Source organism: Aspergillus karnatakaensis (assembly GCF_047715665.1).
Source record: "Aspergillus karnatakaensis strain CBS 102800 unplaced genomic scaffold BJY04scaffold_18, whole genome shotgun sequence".
Classification (NCBI taxonomy): Eukaryota; Fungi; Ascomycota; class Eurotiomycetes; order Eurotiales; family Aspergillaceae; genus Aspergillus; species Aspergillus karnatakaensis.
Genome location: NW_027395730.1, coordinates 1 through 14,933, shown reverse-complemented (window position 1 = coordinate 14,933; position 14,933 = coordinate 1). Strand labels below are relative to the sequence as shown.

Below are 14,933 nucleotides of genomic sequence, written 5' to 3'. Positions count from 1 at the left end.
GTAGGTATCTCTAGTGGCCCTGGTGTGGGGGCCGCGGGGCCATCGTGGCTGCTGCTGCTGCTGATCCTTGAGCTATTCCGATACGAAGCAGATCGCATAAACAAAAGATCAACTTCAATTTCCTGTCTACTAGTTGCGAGCAAATATGGCAAAACACTCCTTTTTCTTAAACGGGATATCCATCCTGACACTAGCACTCCGGGCGCTCTAGGCCAGAGACCTCGAGATGTAGCCCCCAATCGCTTCAGTACTTCCTCAATCGGCATCCCAAACATTCTCCTGGCCCTGTCTGGCATGGGGTAGCAGTGTCCTTCTGACATCTCCATCTTGCTCAACATCCCCATCCGCTTCCTCCAACCCCGCCTCCCCCTCCACACCCGCAATCCGCTGATGCTCGCGTCTGCCTCCCAAAGACCGCGTATCCATCCAGCTAGCCCTGCGGCCCGACAGCTGCGCGACCCCAACCTTAGCAACTAAAACACAAACCACAGCCGCAAACACCATCCATGAAGTCCCCTGCTGCATCTCCCGCCACGGCCCAAAACAGCTCCTCCTGTATCCAAGTTGCAGCTCACATGCGTTGTCGCCATGAGTCTTGTCTTTGAATGGCCATGCCCTGTCGTGGATGCTTCGAAGGCCGCAGCATTGAAATCCGTCTTGGATCGCTCGGATTACATGGGAGTTCTTTTGCTGGAAGAAGGATTGCCATTGCTGTTCGAGGTGGCAGGATAGGGTAGCGTCGGGCAAAAGGTATGCAAGAGCGACCGTTACGATGACCGTGAGAAGGACTGTATGAAGATGGTTGATGATCTGGAAAGCTTGGGTCCAGCGGATTGAAGTCCGTGATGTGGGTTGGAAGAGGACACGGGCTGTTACCAATGCGGCCAAGGTGAGGGGAGGAAGAAGAGTGGCCAAGATGGGAACCCATGCCGGGAGTGGGAGAAAAAAACCAGACGTGCGTATCCAGGAGAGTCTTATTTGCGGCGTTTTGTCAGCTCATGGTTGTAGAGGGAAATGGAATCAGGACCTACGCTCCGAGAATTACGGACAAAGCTGAAGCCTGGGTGCATTCACAGTCAGTTCATCATCGGGCAGCTAGTTTACAGTGACTGACCAGAAGAAGTACAGTGTAGATAGCTGAGCTTGTATCAAGCTTGAAAGGCATCGTCAATGGATTTTTGCAGCAGATAATGGTTCTTGAATCGGATGGACGAAGGTAGGAGAAAGAAAGGTTACGGGAGAGCTTGAGGTTGTGTTGCATGTTTTTTGTTTGTTGGACAAAGGCGGGGTTCGACTTGCAGTAATCTTCAGGTAACCTAGCGTGTTTCTATGTTGGCGATCAATCGAATCTTGGAAAGCTGATAAATGATAAATGGTTTCTATCTCTATTTCTTCGATTGACCAGATCGTTATTCATGAAAGGTTATCAACGGATAGATAGTGGTGGTAATACATGACAAAAGCCTGCAGCGAGTTACCTTACAATCTTATAGTTCCCACCACTGACAATCTCCAGCTTCCCCTTTAAGACCATCCCAGCCAGAAACTCCCGCAGCTCCTCATTGCTGAACGGGAATCCACCAGGTACAGCAATCTTTAGCATCATGACAATCCGCTGCAGGGGCATGGCTCCCTGATTTGTCAACATGCCGACGATAAACTGCCAGTAAAGGTTCATCTTCTCCATGGCCGCCGCCTCCGCAGATTCCTTCGCTGCTGCTGCGGCCGCGGCGGCTGCATTAGCCGCCGCATCGGCGCTGTTTGCGGCGTCTGTGGAGATGTTAGGGCCCGTCAGTTCCGAAGTGCTGATGTCGGTGTCGATGGATTTCGTAGGAAGAGTTTCGAGAACGCGGAATGTATCCCGCTGCACCTCGGTGAGGATGCGGCGGCTAACCCAAAAAAGACAGGCGCTACGGACAAGCACAGCAGACATGTCGAGGGCGTTGGTAATTTCGGTCGTGGTCTTCGTGACGGGCGTGTCGTTGCTGGTTGGGGTGTTGAAAGCATATATGACTGTTGCTTGCCAGGTGGTAACTTCTTCAACGAAGACGCGGTCCTCGAGGTCGAGTTCGACGGTGACTTGGCCGAGGCCATTGAGCCAGGTAAGTTTTCGGGATTGTTTGAGGGATTCAAACCCTTCGGAGTAGCGTTCTTGGAGGGTGGTGATTTCGTTGGGGATCTTGAATTGTTGGCCTTGAATTTCGGGCCAGAAAAAGTGCGAGAGGATCTTTGCGTGGAGTTCGGGGGTTTCTTGGTCGTGTGTGGTATCTGTCATGCCTTGGTCATTTCGGACGACGGTGTCGACTCGTCTTGAGTCGAAGATATCGCGCAGCATGACCTCGCATGCTTGCAGTGCGTTGTCACCAAATCGCAATTTCAGTAGCTCTAGGACAGACATTTCCTGTTCGAAATCTGCGCGTTTCTGTAGCAGTCGCTCTGCTAGCATGTTTTGCATCTCACGCACAAAGGTCTCCTTGGAATCGAACAGACTGATAAGACTTCCAATAACATCCGAGCTCTTAGATTTTCGGTAGTCTGGCGCCGCATCAACCGGGTCTGGCAGCCAGTTCATGTCGTCCCAATCCAGCTCCCCGGTATCATTTCGCAAAGAGGTCTGATGTGCCTTGCCCAGCTCAGCGGACAATTCTACCAAAGTCTCATTGCTAGATGAGGTGCGGCCATCTGCATCAGCAGGGTCTGCTAGCAGCCCACCAACAATGGCTTTCACTGTATCGTCGCGGTCTCGTAGATACCTGCGAATCGGGCGCGCAATCCGATCAAGAAGAACGCCTTTAGGATCCAAGAGATTGAATGATCGTATAATGGAAATGTACACCTGTAGAATCTCCACAGTTGAAGCACCTGGATGTAGCAGTCGCTTATTGAGCACTGTCGCGAACGACTGTGTCAAGTGATGTCGTGCAGCAGGATGCGTAGTGAAGTGCCGAAGATCCTCGATAGCTCCGCTGCTTGCAGGCCACTCAACTATCACATCAAACAGCTCTCCTATTCGAAGCGCTCCAAGCCGTGCGATGCCGACCTCCTGCCACTTTTCGACGTCGCTGAGTCTCACCCCTAGCTGCTCATATTGATTGACATCGGCCTGCGGTCCAGTTATGACTCCTAAAACCTGCACAACTAACCGAGCAAACACGTTTTCGATCCAATGTCGCAGGTGTTGCGTGACATATGATGGGCCTTCCCACTGACCAGTATAGGCGGCCCGGATGAATTCTGTCAACAATGAATCCATAACACCCGCAAAAGCTTCTTGGGCCTTTTCTCCCCCATAGCCAATGAGTTGTAATTGACCGAGCAGTGTCATCAGGCGCCCTCGAGCGGCCGTTATGTGAGCATCCTCGTATTCTGTCATCAACTGTGACCGGATATCGGCAGTTGGCGCATCCCGCCACACTTGATACGACACTGAAAACTGCGCATCAAGCTCCATTTCGTCTACACTCGTGCTGTCCTTAATGTCCGCCTCCTCCTTCAAGCTGTCGATGCCTAGTATGACAATTGCTCGTTTCATAATGTCCCGAGCAATCAGATCCGAGGCGTAAGGCCAAGGCATAGCATAGCCGACCATGAGATAGAATGAGCGTTGAAACCTCATAAATATCTTTTCCTGCTCGGCGTCGTCAAATAAAGGAAGCACATATTCCACAAGCGGGGCAAAGTAGAGTTTGCGTATGAGCAGGAGACAGGCCAGTATAAGACCGAGCATCTCTTGCCGCGACTCGGGGCTTCTCACGAGCTGACTTTATCAGCAAACGCAACCAATGTTTTATCAGTGCTCAGACTAGAACTAACCATGGTCAAATCCCGTTTGTAGTTCCTCATATAGTGCTGACGAATCTCCGCCATATACCAGTCGAGAATACTCCCCGAAGAAGCCCCAGCTTCCTCTGCATGTGTATTTAAGAGATAACTCAGAGCATCTCGATCCTCTTTCGTCGGCTTTTGGTGCCGATTCCACAGCTTCAGAAATTCCTCCTCTGTCTCCTCTCTAAAGCACACTAGCACCTCGAAATCCCCATCGGGAATTGACATAAACTGCGTGGCTGTACGCCATGCTCGTTCCCATTTTCCATTGTCTGGTAACGATCTCTCCTGCTGAGTAGAACCGGTCGCAGCGATGGTCGGTGGAAGTCCGGATGCGAAGTCGGCTAGCGATGCGGGGGGAAAGACTGATCCAAAGATGTGGTTGCGGCCCACGCAGATCGATGAGTCTGGGGGCATTTTGTAGAGACTGTTAGCCGAAAGGCATTGTGGAAAGTGTTCGGTCAGCAGGAAACGAGGATTGAATCTGGTGGTTGCTTGGACTCCTTGGACAGGTAAATCCATAACAAACTCGCGATCTTCTAGGACTTGGCGCGATGATGAGTAATCTCTTATCGATAAGATAAGAGCTTATTCTGCCTGAGGCGTCGATCCGGACCTTCCACAACAGTTGTGCTTGCAGAAGTTGCGCAGGGTATTTGAGTTGAAATAGTTAATAAAAAGGGGTTTTATTCAAAATAGCTAGTCCAGTTTAGTATGTATGACAGGTTGGCATCTATGGGGTATCGTTCCGGTATCAGAATGCCTCGGAAATATATGAAACAACAGCTCATTCTGCAGCGCGAACATTGAAGGACCTAGGAACATCACGTAACTATACGTTGTCTGAGTAATCTGTAGATAGCTCCTCGCGAATCTCACTAATCACTCATTTCTCATTGCTATCGTCCACCTTCTCCCACTCGCTGTCGGTGCTAGTGTACCCTGAGCTTTCACCGCTCACACTCAAGCGCTTGCGAACTTCACTCGCACTGCCCGGGACCTCGAGTGTCGTAGACGCGGTCAGTGACTGAGGTGCTGATCCAGGCGCTCGTGCACTTTTGCGATCCACTAAGCTTTCCGTTTCCGTGTCACTTTCAGCTCCATCCGGTGTCTCTGGGCTTCGAGCCTTCACATCGGTTTGTGTAGCCTCGCCAGGCGCTGTCTCCGATGGTGATCCTTGTCTGCGAGCTTCGGCTTGAGTCTGCTTCAGCTCCTGTGCGAACCAGTTGATCGAGTACCATAGAGAGCCGGATAAGATCGAGAGGATGACAAAATGAATGCTGTATGTGGCTAGGAGCAGGACTAGGAGAAGGATTTGTAGGACGGCAAAGGTGACGTTGGTAGCTAGAAGCAGGGTCGGTGTAGGACCCGCAGTAAATATGCTCGACCAGAGATCCTCCATAAACGACGCCATGTTGATCCAGCTGCTGGGTTTCGAAGTAAGAGGCGGAGAATGACGGTGCAAGTGCAGGACGGAATGCGCTGCGCTAGTCAACGACGTTTCTGGATCTATTTCGGCAGTGGTTAGCTGAAATTCACTGCCAGAGAAAGCGGCACGCATAGTGGCGCAACACTTACAGTCACGAAGAACCCCTTTCAAGTCCGGCAGAGCAGGGTTGGAACTTCAGAGGTCGTTTTGTCGCAATAAGAAGCGGGAGTTTACCGCCGATGGAGCTGAATTGCCTGAGAATGGAAGATGCCCAACAGAGGCGGGGGATTTGAGAAGAACGAGCAGAATTAACCAAAGAAAATAGCGGCACCAATGAATACCGTACTTCCTTGCAGCTGAGGGGATGAGGATCTCACCAGGCCGAGTCACGACACCCAACGAGGGGCAGGTGCCCGTCGAATCGTCGATAACTGCTGATTCAGGCACCGAGGCATCCAGGTACTACTGGGTGCAGAGTGGACTTTGGAGATCTGCTCACATGACTGTTTGTACGCAGTACCGCGTACAAATGAAACTGACACTGTCTCCGGGCTCCGGAGTTAATTTGCGGCTGAGAAATCCATCCATCCATATCATCTTCGACTCACTCTATGCAATTAGGATGAGGAGGTATCTTCACCAAGCGATCATGGTCGTTCAATATGTCCATACGGCGCCAGTCTTGTCAGGCTTGCTTCAAGGGGAAACGAAAATGTGATCTCACTTATCCTGTCTGCGGGAGATGTCAGTCAACTGGTAAAATGTGCCATTATATATCTACACCACCAGCGAAGGAAGGAAATTTGGTTGGTCCTGATCATGCCGCACCAAGTGAAAATTCCCACTTCAACTGGACCTTGTCTATCCCCATCGACGATTGCCTGCTTGATGAGGATCTCGACTTCAATTTCAACTCTCACGATTTCGCAGCTTTCCCTATCACTCCGAACCTTCTGGGGGATTTGGGCGAAGTGCAACATCAAGCTGTAGGTTCGGCAGAGACATGGAAATGGATGATCAGTCAGCTACAAAGCTATCCTCGCGGCTTTGCTCGAGATGCAGAGACAATATTCATCCACAAGGATCTGCGTCCTGATCCTTCGTTACGGAGGACTCGAGCAGCAATGGGTGTCTGTGCGTTATACGTCTGCATGAGTGAAGAGAACAAACCGATACTGTTCCAGATATTGGACGCTGAGGTTGTTGAGCTGCTACAGAGACCTTCGAGAATTACGCTGGCAGAAGACTTATTCAGCTTGCAAACGATGGTTCTGTACCAAATCATTCGTATCTTTGACGACGAGCCGAGACAACAAGCCATCGCAGATCAACAAGCAACTCCGTTAAAAGCTTGGGCCCTGAAGCTACTGCAGCGAGCGGAGACAGAGTTGCCAGATGTAGAACCAGCATGGGAGGACTGGCTCTTGAAAGAAAGTGTCCGCCGAACTGTTATGCTAGCTTTTATGCTTTATGCCGTTGACTCAATACTGAAACATGGTGTCTGCCTAGAGCTCCCAACTCTAGGCGTTCTCCCAGTGTCTACGAATTCTGCATTCTGGCACTCTCGCCTCCTCTACCTTCAGCATCGCGGACGAGAGGAGACTTTGAAGTACGGCGACTTTACTACAACCTGGCTTGCTTCACCTCCCAGGGAGCTGGATTCGTACGACCGATTCCTCCTCACGGCCTGCAAAGGCCGCGAACAAGTCGACGCGCATAGCTTGAACACTTCATGAGGTCTACCTGTGTTTTATTTTGGTTTAATGCCTCTTTTCAAATTCGATTCTCAGCATAGAGTTGAGATTGCTTATACACGATGCACTCCTCTCTTAAACGGCATCTAGTCTTTCCAGCTGAACTATGAGACTTTCCACTTCGCCCTGTTTGCTCAGCCTTTTGATATGCTCGAGGATGTGTCTCTGCTTTCCTATTCGCTCGTATTCCTGTTCTCGAGTCAATCATAGTATTTCAAAATGGTATTGCAAACATACCTCCAAGCTTTTCCACCCAATTAAACCCAAGAATTTTCCTTGATCTTTTTCAATACCTAGAGCATGGTAGAACGCAGGCTTATCGGTTGCCAAGTCATCAATCGCCTCCTCAAGCTGTTCCCATGCTTGTTTCGCCTCGCTTCCTGACATCGTTTTAATTACTTGCGTGACGGCCGCTGACGTAGAAGCAATAGACCGAGGCTGTGCCTCGTACAGCTCCGGTATAGCAGGGGCATTGACAAAGGGTTTGATGGACTGCACAAGACTCTGGAAACCACTCGAGTTTGGGTAGAAGTCGTGAAATGGTGCGACGTCGGTCCATTCTATGATTCTGTTAGTAACTGCGCAGCTCGCAGAATTAGAATAAAAGAAAAAACCATACCGAGCACAATCAAGGTTTTGAGAGACTCTGGCTTGACGGAGGCACCATTTGCTTCGCTAACTGGGCCACGAAATGTCGCTTCAAGACCCTTAATTCCGGAGAAGTGCTTGAAGACTTCGGTTTCCTTTTCCTTCAAGCTGGCGACGGACTGCGGGTCAGTCTTCCAGACGGGGAAAATTAACTCGGTGATTGGCATCCTAGCTACTCCGGTGGAGGTAAAACTGCGTGGTATCAGTTAGCATGGTGCTGAGCGATTCACCCGCTCGGGAAACAGAGTAATTTAGATATACCTTCTTGAGAAGAGGCGAAACGGAGTTGCAATTCTTGATGTCATATGGCAATAAGAAGGAGTGATTTTGGGTGTTTCTGCTTTCTGATAAGTGGTTCCAGCATGATATATAGGGATACTCATATTGCTTAGGAGTATACCTATAGTTCTTGGTGCGGGAATCCACACAAGGCCGCACCAAGAATCCCCACATTTGCGGGCTCCGCATCTTATGATCGACGGGCTTATTTACGGGAATGCGGACGGCGGAGTACCTACTTAGCTATGGAAGTAGTTTATGATCCGGATTAGCAAGGCCGCATCAATACCGGATATTGTCAGCAGTCAACCCATGGGACGATCAGCATGGTTCGTTCCGCTATAGTTCTAGATAGCAACCGCTGCTACTAGCTACCAGAGACCTCAGCTCTAATGATCGCCCGAGCCTGGCCGGCTTTGTAAATTACTCTATATGAAGTAAGGCTTCTATCACCTAAAGGCGCCTTCAGTTTAGCGAGGCCATTATTCTGGAAGCCATAGTAAGCTGAAGATGGTCTAAGCTCTCATCGGTGTCTCGACCGAAGGCTATCAGCTTACGATTAGACTTTCAAACAAAAGGAATCCCAAGCCCCAGAACATTTTTAGATGTAAAAGATGCTTTTGATGGCTAGTCACTTGGAGAATCGACCTCGAAATAAGTAATTGACGGCTTAGGCCGCGAGCCATGGGGAAATGATGCCAACATGGTCAACTCGAGTTGTTTACAAGACAAAGCTGGCTATCTAGCTTTTGCACAGAAAGAGTTGGAATACTCTCTGTTGCAGGTCTGCTGAAATGGTGGTCTTGAGTGGAGTGGAGGTTGAGAGAATTTTGTCCAAGACACCACAGATGAGCACAAAACCAGTCAACTCCATGACTCAAGTCTCAGAATGTGACTCTATACAGAACCCGCGGTGGCTTTCTCATCACTTCAGTTTAAACACCGTCGGTACACTCACTACGAGACAATTTGGTTAGAATAGAAGTCAGATCGCTTCATCAAGACTTTGAATGAGGCTTTTTCCAAGGTCGCTCTCTTCCTTCCTGCTCTTTTTCTTTTCCTCCTCCTCCTCCTATCCCTCTCCCTCTCCCTCTCCCTCTCCCTCTCCCTCTCGCCTCACATCAAATCTTCTCCTCCTCCTTATTCTTCTACTTCTTCTTCGCCTTCTAGCAGTTCCTAATATCCTCCTTATTTATCTCTTTTGAAAGATCAACCTCGGCCTTTCTTCACAGTTCTATACGTTTCTTCAACAGTTCCTACGTTTCTAGCTAGTTTCAGCACCTCCTATTGCCAAAATTGGTCGACTCCTTCAAGTTTTCACTTATTTTCCTTTACGATCCTACTTTGTTCCCATACTCTTCAGTATTCCTTGTTCCTAGTACCCGGGGTACTTGTATCTGCCACTACCATGGCTCGCTCAAGGTAAGAAAACCCACTCTTGTCTGTTTAATGTCTAACAACCTGTAGGCAGCCAAGAAGGGATTTGGACGACAACAGTGTTCGAGCTTGGAAGCGCGCTGCGTCTCTGAGGTGCAACTACTACATAGCCTCTGAGTTCATAGAATCTTTCTTTGTTGGCGCGAGATCACTTATAGAGCGTGATGCCGAGTCTATGCAGGATGTCATCCGTTACATGTCCGAAGAGCACGGGTTGCGTTACATCCAACAACTAGTGGAAAGAGACTTTGCGTCGCTCCCACTTCCTTCGAGAACTGATATCTTCAAGGCACAGATGATGCCTTTTTTGGAAATCATCTCACATCCGAAAGTTCTTTCCTCGCTCGTTGCCGAGCATCCTCTGGGCACGATTTACAACTTTATTTACGGCATAGGCGGGACCCGAGCCGAGAGTTTTATCTCTACACTTTGCTTTGCCCTTCAATCTCTCCGAGAAGATGATGAAACTCGTGCGGACTGGCTGGAAGGCTCATTGGCTGTCTTTTCCCGGATGATGTTCGTCAATTCGTCCGCATTCGCTCAGGCAGGACTTCAGGAGCAAGTCATAAAGCTGAGCAATATTCTACTTACAATGGAAAAGGGTGGCATGGCAAGGAGGCTCCAGGTATCCCGCCGGTATCTGGACCAAATTCTCCGCCGGGTTGAAAGTGGTGCTCATATAGCGACCCCATCAACGGAGAGGCAGAGTCACATTATCACACTGACACCTCCGCAAGATCCACCCGGCGGCCGACACGACAATGACCATACAGACTTTTGTATGGTCAAGATTATGCCTACGTTGGATGAAATTGTCAGCCCTCAAGCAGAATATCTTCCTGAACGTGATCCGCGTTGTTGGCATGTCAGGGGCCTCGAGGGCCTGCTAGACAGGAACTTTCGCTTGCTCAGAGAGGATTCTGTTGGCGTACTCCGCGATTCTATCTATCAACTCATAAAGGACTCTCAAGCAGCCAACTCGCAGCCGGCAAAAAGCGGACCACGAACGAATCTCTACCGAGGAGTAAAATCCATTAGGTCCTACCTTCACTGGAACGATGGATTTTTATTCCAGCTGGAATTTCCGCAGCCCCGTTATCTCCATCGTATGAAGCCACTCGAGCGTAAGGCGTGGTGGTCGCAGTCCAAACGTTTGCAAACAGGTGCACTAGTATGTCTGACTATCGGCTGCTCGCAGATTGTTTTCTGTACAGTCATTCAAAGCCCAGACCAGCACCACGAAGAATCACAGAAAATGGCTAGTCGAAATGGAGAAAAGTCGAGAGACCCTCCTATTCGAGAAAGCGCAACGGGGGACTCAATCACACTCGCCGCGGTCAGGCCCGATGAGCGCACTGTTCAATCCATCCTTGATTATTTTGACCAACCCAATCAGTCATTTCTAATGGTTGAATTTCCAGGTGTGCTAGTCCCCGGCTTTGATCCAACGCTCCGGGCTCTTCAGAGCATGAAAAGGAATGGCCATTTTCCTTTTGAGAATCTGCTTGTCCCCTCTGCCTTCGATGGACAAGCAACAATCCCTCCTCCGCTTTATGCTTCCCGCGAAGGGTTTCAATTCAACCTCCGATGTCTAACAAACAACGACACGGACTTCTTTGTTCGCCCGAACGAGCCGGCAGATGTACAAAAGCTGTGCATGAGCTCGACCCTTGATGAGGCTCAGGCAACTGCGCTCGTAAGTAGCTTACAGCGTTCAATTGGTCTTATACAGGGCCCGCCTGGAACAGGTAAGAGCTTCACCGGAATTGCCTTAATCAGGGTTCTTTTAGCACACAAGCACGGGAGCGGTGGGAATATAGGCCCGGTACTGTGTATTTCCTACTCAAATCACGCCTTGGATCAACTACTTGAATCTTTATTAGGTCAAGACATCACGTCGAACATAGTTCGCATTGGGTCTCAGTCGAAATCGGAGAAACTACGCGCCTGCAACATACGGATTGTTGCAAAATTGGCTACAAAGACCCGAGAAGAAAGGCATCTACAGGCCCGTCTTCGGTCAGAGCTTCAGGGCTGCGAAGCTGCATACAGCAAGCTCCCACTGCGGCATGTATCCGAGGCGAACCTACAACAGTATCTTCAGCAACATCACCCGCATCATTCCGAGCAGCTTTTCGGAGAAGCTACCAATCAAGGCCGATTCAAATCAAAGGACGCAAAGACAATCATTAGGTCATGGCTAACATCTGGATCAGTGGGCGTGGACCAGTTTAACCGATCCTTCGAAGATCTCACCTTAGTCAACGTGCACAGTATGGTTAGGGCAGAACGGACCCGGATCTATCAACATTGGCTGGAGCACTTGGCAAAGCTTACACGCTGCGAGGCTCTTAAGATCGTCTCAACCTATTCTGATGCTAAGCGTGACTGGGATCTTGTTCGGGGCGAGCTTGACCTTCGATGCCTAGCTGACGCCGATGTTATTGGTGTCACAACATCTGGATTGGCAAGGAACCTTGACGTGCTCAGAAAACTGCAATCAAAAGTCATTGTTTGTGAAGAAGCCGGTGAGATCTTAGAAGCTCATCTCCTCACAGCTTTGCTTCCTTCCGTCGAGCATGCCATTCTTATCGGCGATCATCTACAGCTTCGACCACAAGTCCAAAACTACAACCTTTCAAGAGAGAATCACAATGGCGGAGATCGATATTCGCTTGATGTGTCCTTGTTTGAGCGGCTGGTCAGCACAAAGAGCTCTTTTGGCTTAGGGCTTCCATATACTGCACTCGAAACCCAACGCCGAATGCACCCATCAATAGCAAGGCTTATCCGCGACACGATGTATCCTGGGTTGAAAGATGCAGATGAAGTCACTGAGTATCCCAAAGTCTCGGGCATGAAGAAAAGACTGTTCTGGCTGGATCACAAGTTTTATGAAGAAAGCACCGCAGACGACGCTGTCACAACCTCTCACTGGAATGCCCACGAAGTCGAGATGACGGTTGCACTGGTTCACCACCTTGTCAACCAAGGCAAGTATAAAAGCTGTGATCTGGCTGTCTTAACACCATATTTGGGCCAACTCCATCGTCTGCGTCACAAACTGAGCCAATCATTTGCTGTCTGTGTTGGTGAACGCGATGAGCAAGACCTCGAGAAGGCAGGTCTTGAGCCAGAAGATAATATTACGCCAGCAGTAAGATCTAACTTACTTGACGCTCTCCGCGTTGCAACTGTCGACAACTTCCAAGGAGAGGAAGCAAAAATTATTGTTATTTCTCTCGTGCGCAGCAACCCGCAGAATCGTTGTGGTTTCATGGGTATATCAAATCGAATAAATGTTCTGTTATCGCGGGCACAGCACGGCATGTACATTCTTGGAAATTCCGAGACAGCATCGCATGTTCAAATGTGGGAACATGTCATTCAAATCTTGAAGAACGATGACTGTCTTGGACAATCAATTGAGCTTGAATGCCAGAGGCACCCAAACACACCTATATCAGTCTCTGAGCCCAGCCACTTCTTACAACTCTCGCCTGAAGGTGGCTGCAATCTGCGGTGCACACAACGCCTCTCATGTGGTCATGCCTGCGAAAATAAGTGTCATTCCGATATGTTACACTCCGCAGTCTTCTGCCGCCAAGCTTGTACAAGACTAAGGAAAAGGTGTATGCATCCATGCCCCGAGTTATGCGGGAGTCCGTGCCCTATCAGATGTACGGTGCCTGTAACTCGACCAGGAAGGAAACTTGAATGTGGGCATTCGATAGAGGTCCTTCCATGCTACCAAGATCTGGAACCCTCACAATTCCTCTGCAAGGAGATAGTAAAGAGAATCGTGCCTCAGTGCAAGCATGAGGCTCTTGAGACATGTCATGTAAATGTCGATGCAACTAATTACAGATGTACGGCCTCATGCGGAGAGCAACTGCCCTGTGGACACGCCTGCAAGCGCAAATGCCATGAGTGCACCGGGGCCGGCAAGGTTGACCATGGGCAATGTCGGCAGCAGTGCGGCAGAAATTACTCCACCTGCAGACATCTATGCAGAATGCCTTGCCACGGAAAAGCCCCTTGTCCACCGTGCAATGCTGCCTGCGAGGTTCGCTGCAACCACTCCAGATGTACACGAAAGTGCCACGAGCCATGCACACCATGTGCAGAAGACTGTCTTTCTGCTTGCTTACATGGTGCTTGTACGATGCCTTGTGCTGCGCCTTGCGACCACATCCCATGTTCTCGGCGTTGTGAAAAGAAAGTCCGATGTGGCCATCAATGCCCGTCTGTCTGCGGCGAGCAATGTCCGCCTAAGAAATTCTGTCAAATATGTGGCACCAAAGACGTCAAAAACCATCAAGTTGACTTTATACTTGGCCAGTTATATGCGGAAGTTGATCTCAACAAGAACCCGTGCATATTTCCTAACTGTGGCCACTTCTTGACGATGGAAAGCATGGACGCGCAGATAGGTCTCGAAAAATACTACAACCTTAGCCATGATGGAACGCCAATTACGATAAAAGCCTCGGCCGAGCCCTTTCGCATGGAAGATATTAAGAACTGTGCGCTATGTCGTGGTCATCTGAGGGACCTCTCCCGTTACGGCCGCTTAGTACGCCAGGCAATTCTCGATGAGTCGACCAAGAAGCTCATTCTCTATATCAATCGGGAATTTGTACCACTGGCAAAAGATTTGGCCAACTGCATCCAGCGCCTCCAAAGGTTTCCATACAAGCAGAAAGTTGCTTTACCAGCAGTGCTACGGATTACTGGGTCTCGGGCCAACCAGGTCCAGACAATGAGAACAGCCGTGGGCAACCTCTCCGTCGCGCGTTGGGGAGACATGTTCAGGTTACGGGAAATGATTGATATTTATGGCTGCCGAGTCTCTCCCGATGAACAGCCTTCAACTCGAGTTTCAGCAACGGTAGAAAACGCTCGCCGCAGGCACCAGGTATCTACGGCTAAATCCTGTGGTGACGGTGCAATAATACAAGACAAAGGGGTCCTCCTCGCTACCGCTTTGAGTACTCGTCTTGAGATCGCTTTGCTCATGGACTTGATGCGCATGAGAGGACGTACGCGCGTCAAAATTCTCATAAATCTGGAGGACAATCGCAAGGAGTGTGGGTCTTTCATCAACATGGCACGGGTCTCCAAGAGACCTGCTCTAGAGGCAGAAGGACACGTCTATCTCGCCCAACTGCACGCTATCGAGCGTTGGCACTGTGCCGACGCAAGCTTCAGCAAGGAACACCTCGATAACGGCCGCGCCGCGCTCGAAAAGGCTCGCTCCATCGTGAAGGTCTTCCCAAACCAGACGCGGGGCTTAGAGAGCGAGATAGATGCTGCAGAAAGCATGTTCTTGTCTACGTTCTACTCGGCTGTCAGTAACGCGGAGAGACTGGCCGTTGTGCAGGCTATGGCTCGTGAATTTGTGGGCACGGGCCACTGGTATCGCTGCCAAAACGGTCACCCTTTTACTATTGGCGAGTGCGGAGGTGCAATGCAAGAGTCGACCTGTCCCGAGTGTGGCTCACCCGTGGGTGGTCAGAGACACCAACTCGTGGAGGGAGTCACCAGGGCCATCGATATGG

The 14,933-nt window shown here is 49.9% G+C and overlaps 6 protein-coding genes across 6 annotated transcripts; 2 read left to right on the top strand and 4 right to left on the bottom strand.

Annotated features, from left to right (window-relative positions):
* Window positions 1-108: 108 nt before the first annotated feature.
* BJY04DRAFT_186359 (uncharacterized protein) lies at window positions 109-1,359 on the bottom strand. The gene is made up of 3 exons (XM_073710892.1): window positions 1,115-1,359; window positions 1,032-1,060; window positions 109-973 (listed from the first exon to the last, which is right to left on the bottom strand). Exons 1-3 carry the CDS (start codon window positions 1,259-1,261, stop codon window positions 256-258), a joined length of 894 nt encoding a protein of 297 aa, XP_073572345.1. The 5' UTR covers window positions 1,262-1,359; the 3' UTR covers window positions 109-255.
* On the bottom strand, window positions 1,360-4,319 carry BJY04DRAFT_36756 (anaphase promoting complex subunit 2). Its single transcript, XM_073720216.1, has 2 exons — window positions 3,814-4,319; window positions 1,360-3,757 (listed from the first exon to the last, which is right to left on the bottom strand). The coding sequence occupies exons 1-2, from the start codon at window positions 4,240-4,242 to the stop codon at window positions 1,475-1,477; spliced, it is 2,712 nt and encodes a 903-aa protein (XP_073572344.1). The 5' UTR covers window positions 4,243-4,319; the 3' UTR covers window positions 1,360-1,474.
* A 175-nt stretch (window positions 4,320-4,494) lies between these two features.
* Window positions 4,495-5,693, bottom strand: BJY04DRAFT_186355 (V-type ATPase assembly factor PKR1). Its single transcript, XM_073710891.1, has 2 exons — window positions 5,404-5,693; window positions 4,495-5,334 (listed from the first exon to the last, which is right to left on the bottom strand). Exon 2 carries the CDS (start codon window positions 5,237-5,239, stop codon window positions 4,712-4,714), a length of 528 nt encoding a protein of 175 aa, XP_073572343.1. The 5' UTR covers window positions 5,240-5,334; window positions 5,404-5,693; the 3' UTR covers window positions 4,495-4,711.
* Window positions 5,694-5,851: 158 nt separating this feature from the next.
* Window positions 5,852-7,276, top strand: BJY04DRAFT_186353 (Zn(II)2Cys6 transcription factor domain-containing protein). The gene has a single exon (XM_073710890.1). It carries the CDS (start codon window positions 5,917-5,919, stop codon window positions 6,988-6,990), a length of 1,074 nt encoding a protein of 357 aa, XP_073572342.1. The 5' UTR covers window positions 5,852-5,916; the 3' UTR covers window positions 6,991-7,276.
* On the bottom strand, window positions 7,084-7,823 carry BJY04DRAFT_217021 (uncharacterized protein; the record flags this gene model as incomplete). The annotated part of the gene is made up of 3 exons (XM_073715924.1): window positions 7,084-7,197; window positions 7,246-7,568; window positions 7,628-7,823. The coding sequence occupies 3 exons, from the start codon at window positions 7,821-7,823 to the stop codon at window positions 7,084-7,086; spliced, it is 633 nt and encodes a 210-aa protein (XP_073572341.1).
* A 1,520-nt stretch (window positions 7,824-9,343) lies between these two features.
* On the top strand, window positions 9,344-14,911 carry BJY04DRAFT_217020 (putative NF-X1 finger and helicase domain protein; the record flags this gene model as incomplete). Its single annotated transcript, XM_073715923.1, has 4 exons — window positions 9,344-9,357; window positions 9,403-12,653; window positions 13,240-13,637; window positions 13,715-14,911. Coding segments are annotated over 4 exons (4,860 nt in total), but the record flags the coding sequence as incomplete, so codon positions are not given.
* Between the last annotated feature and the right edge of the window lie 22 nt (window positions 14,912-14,933).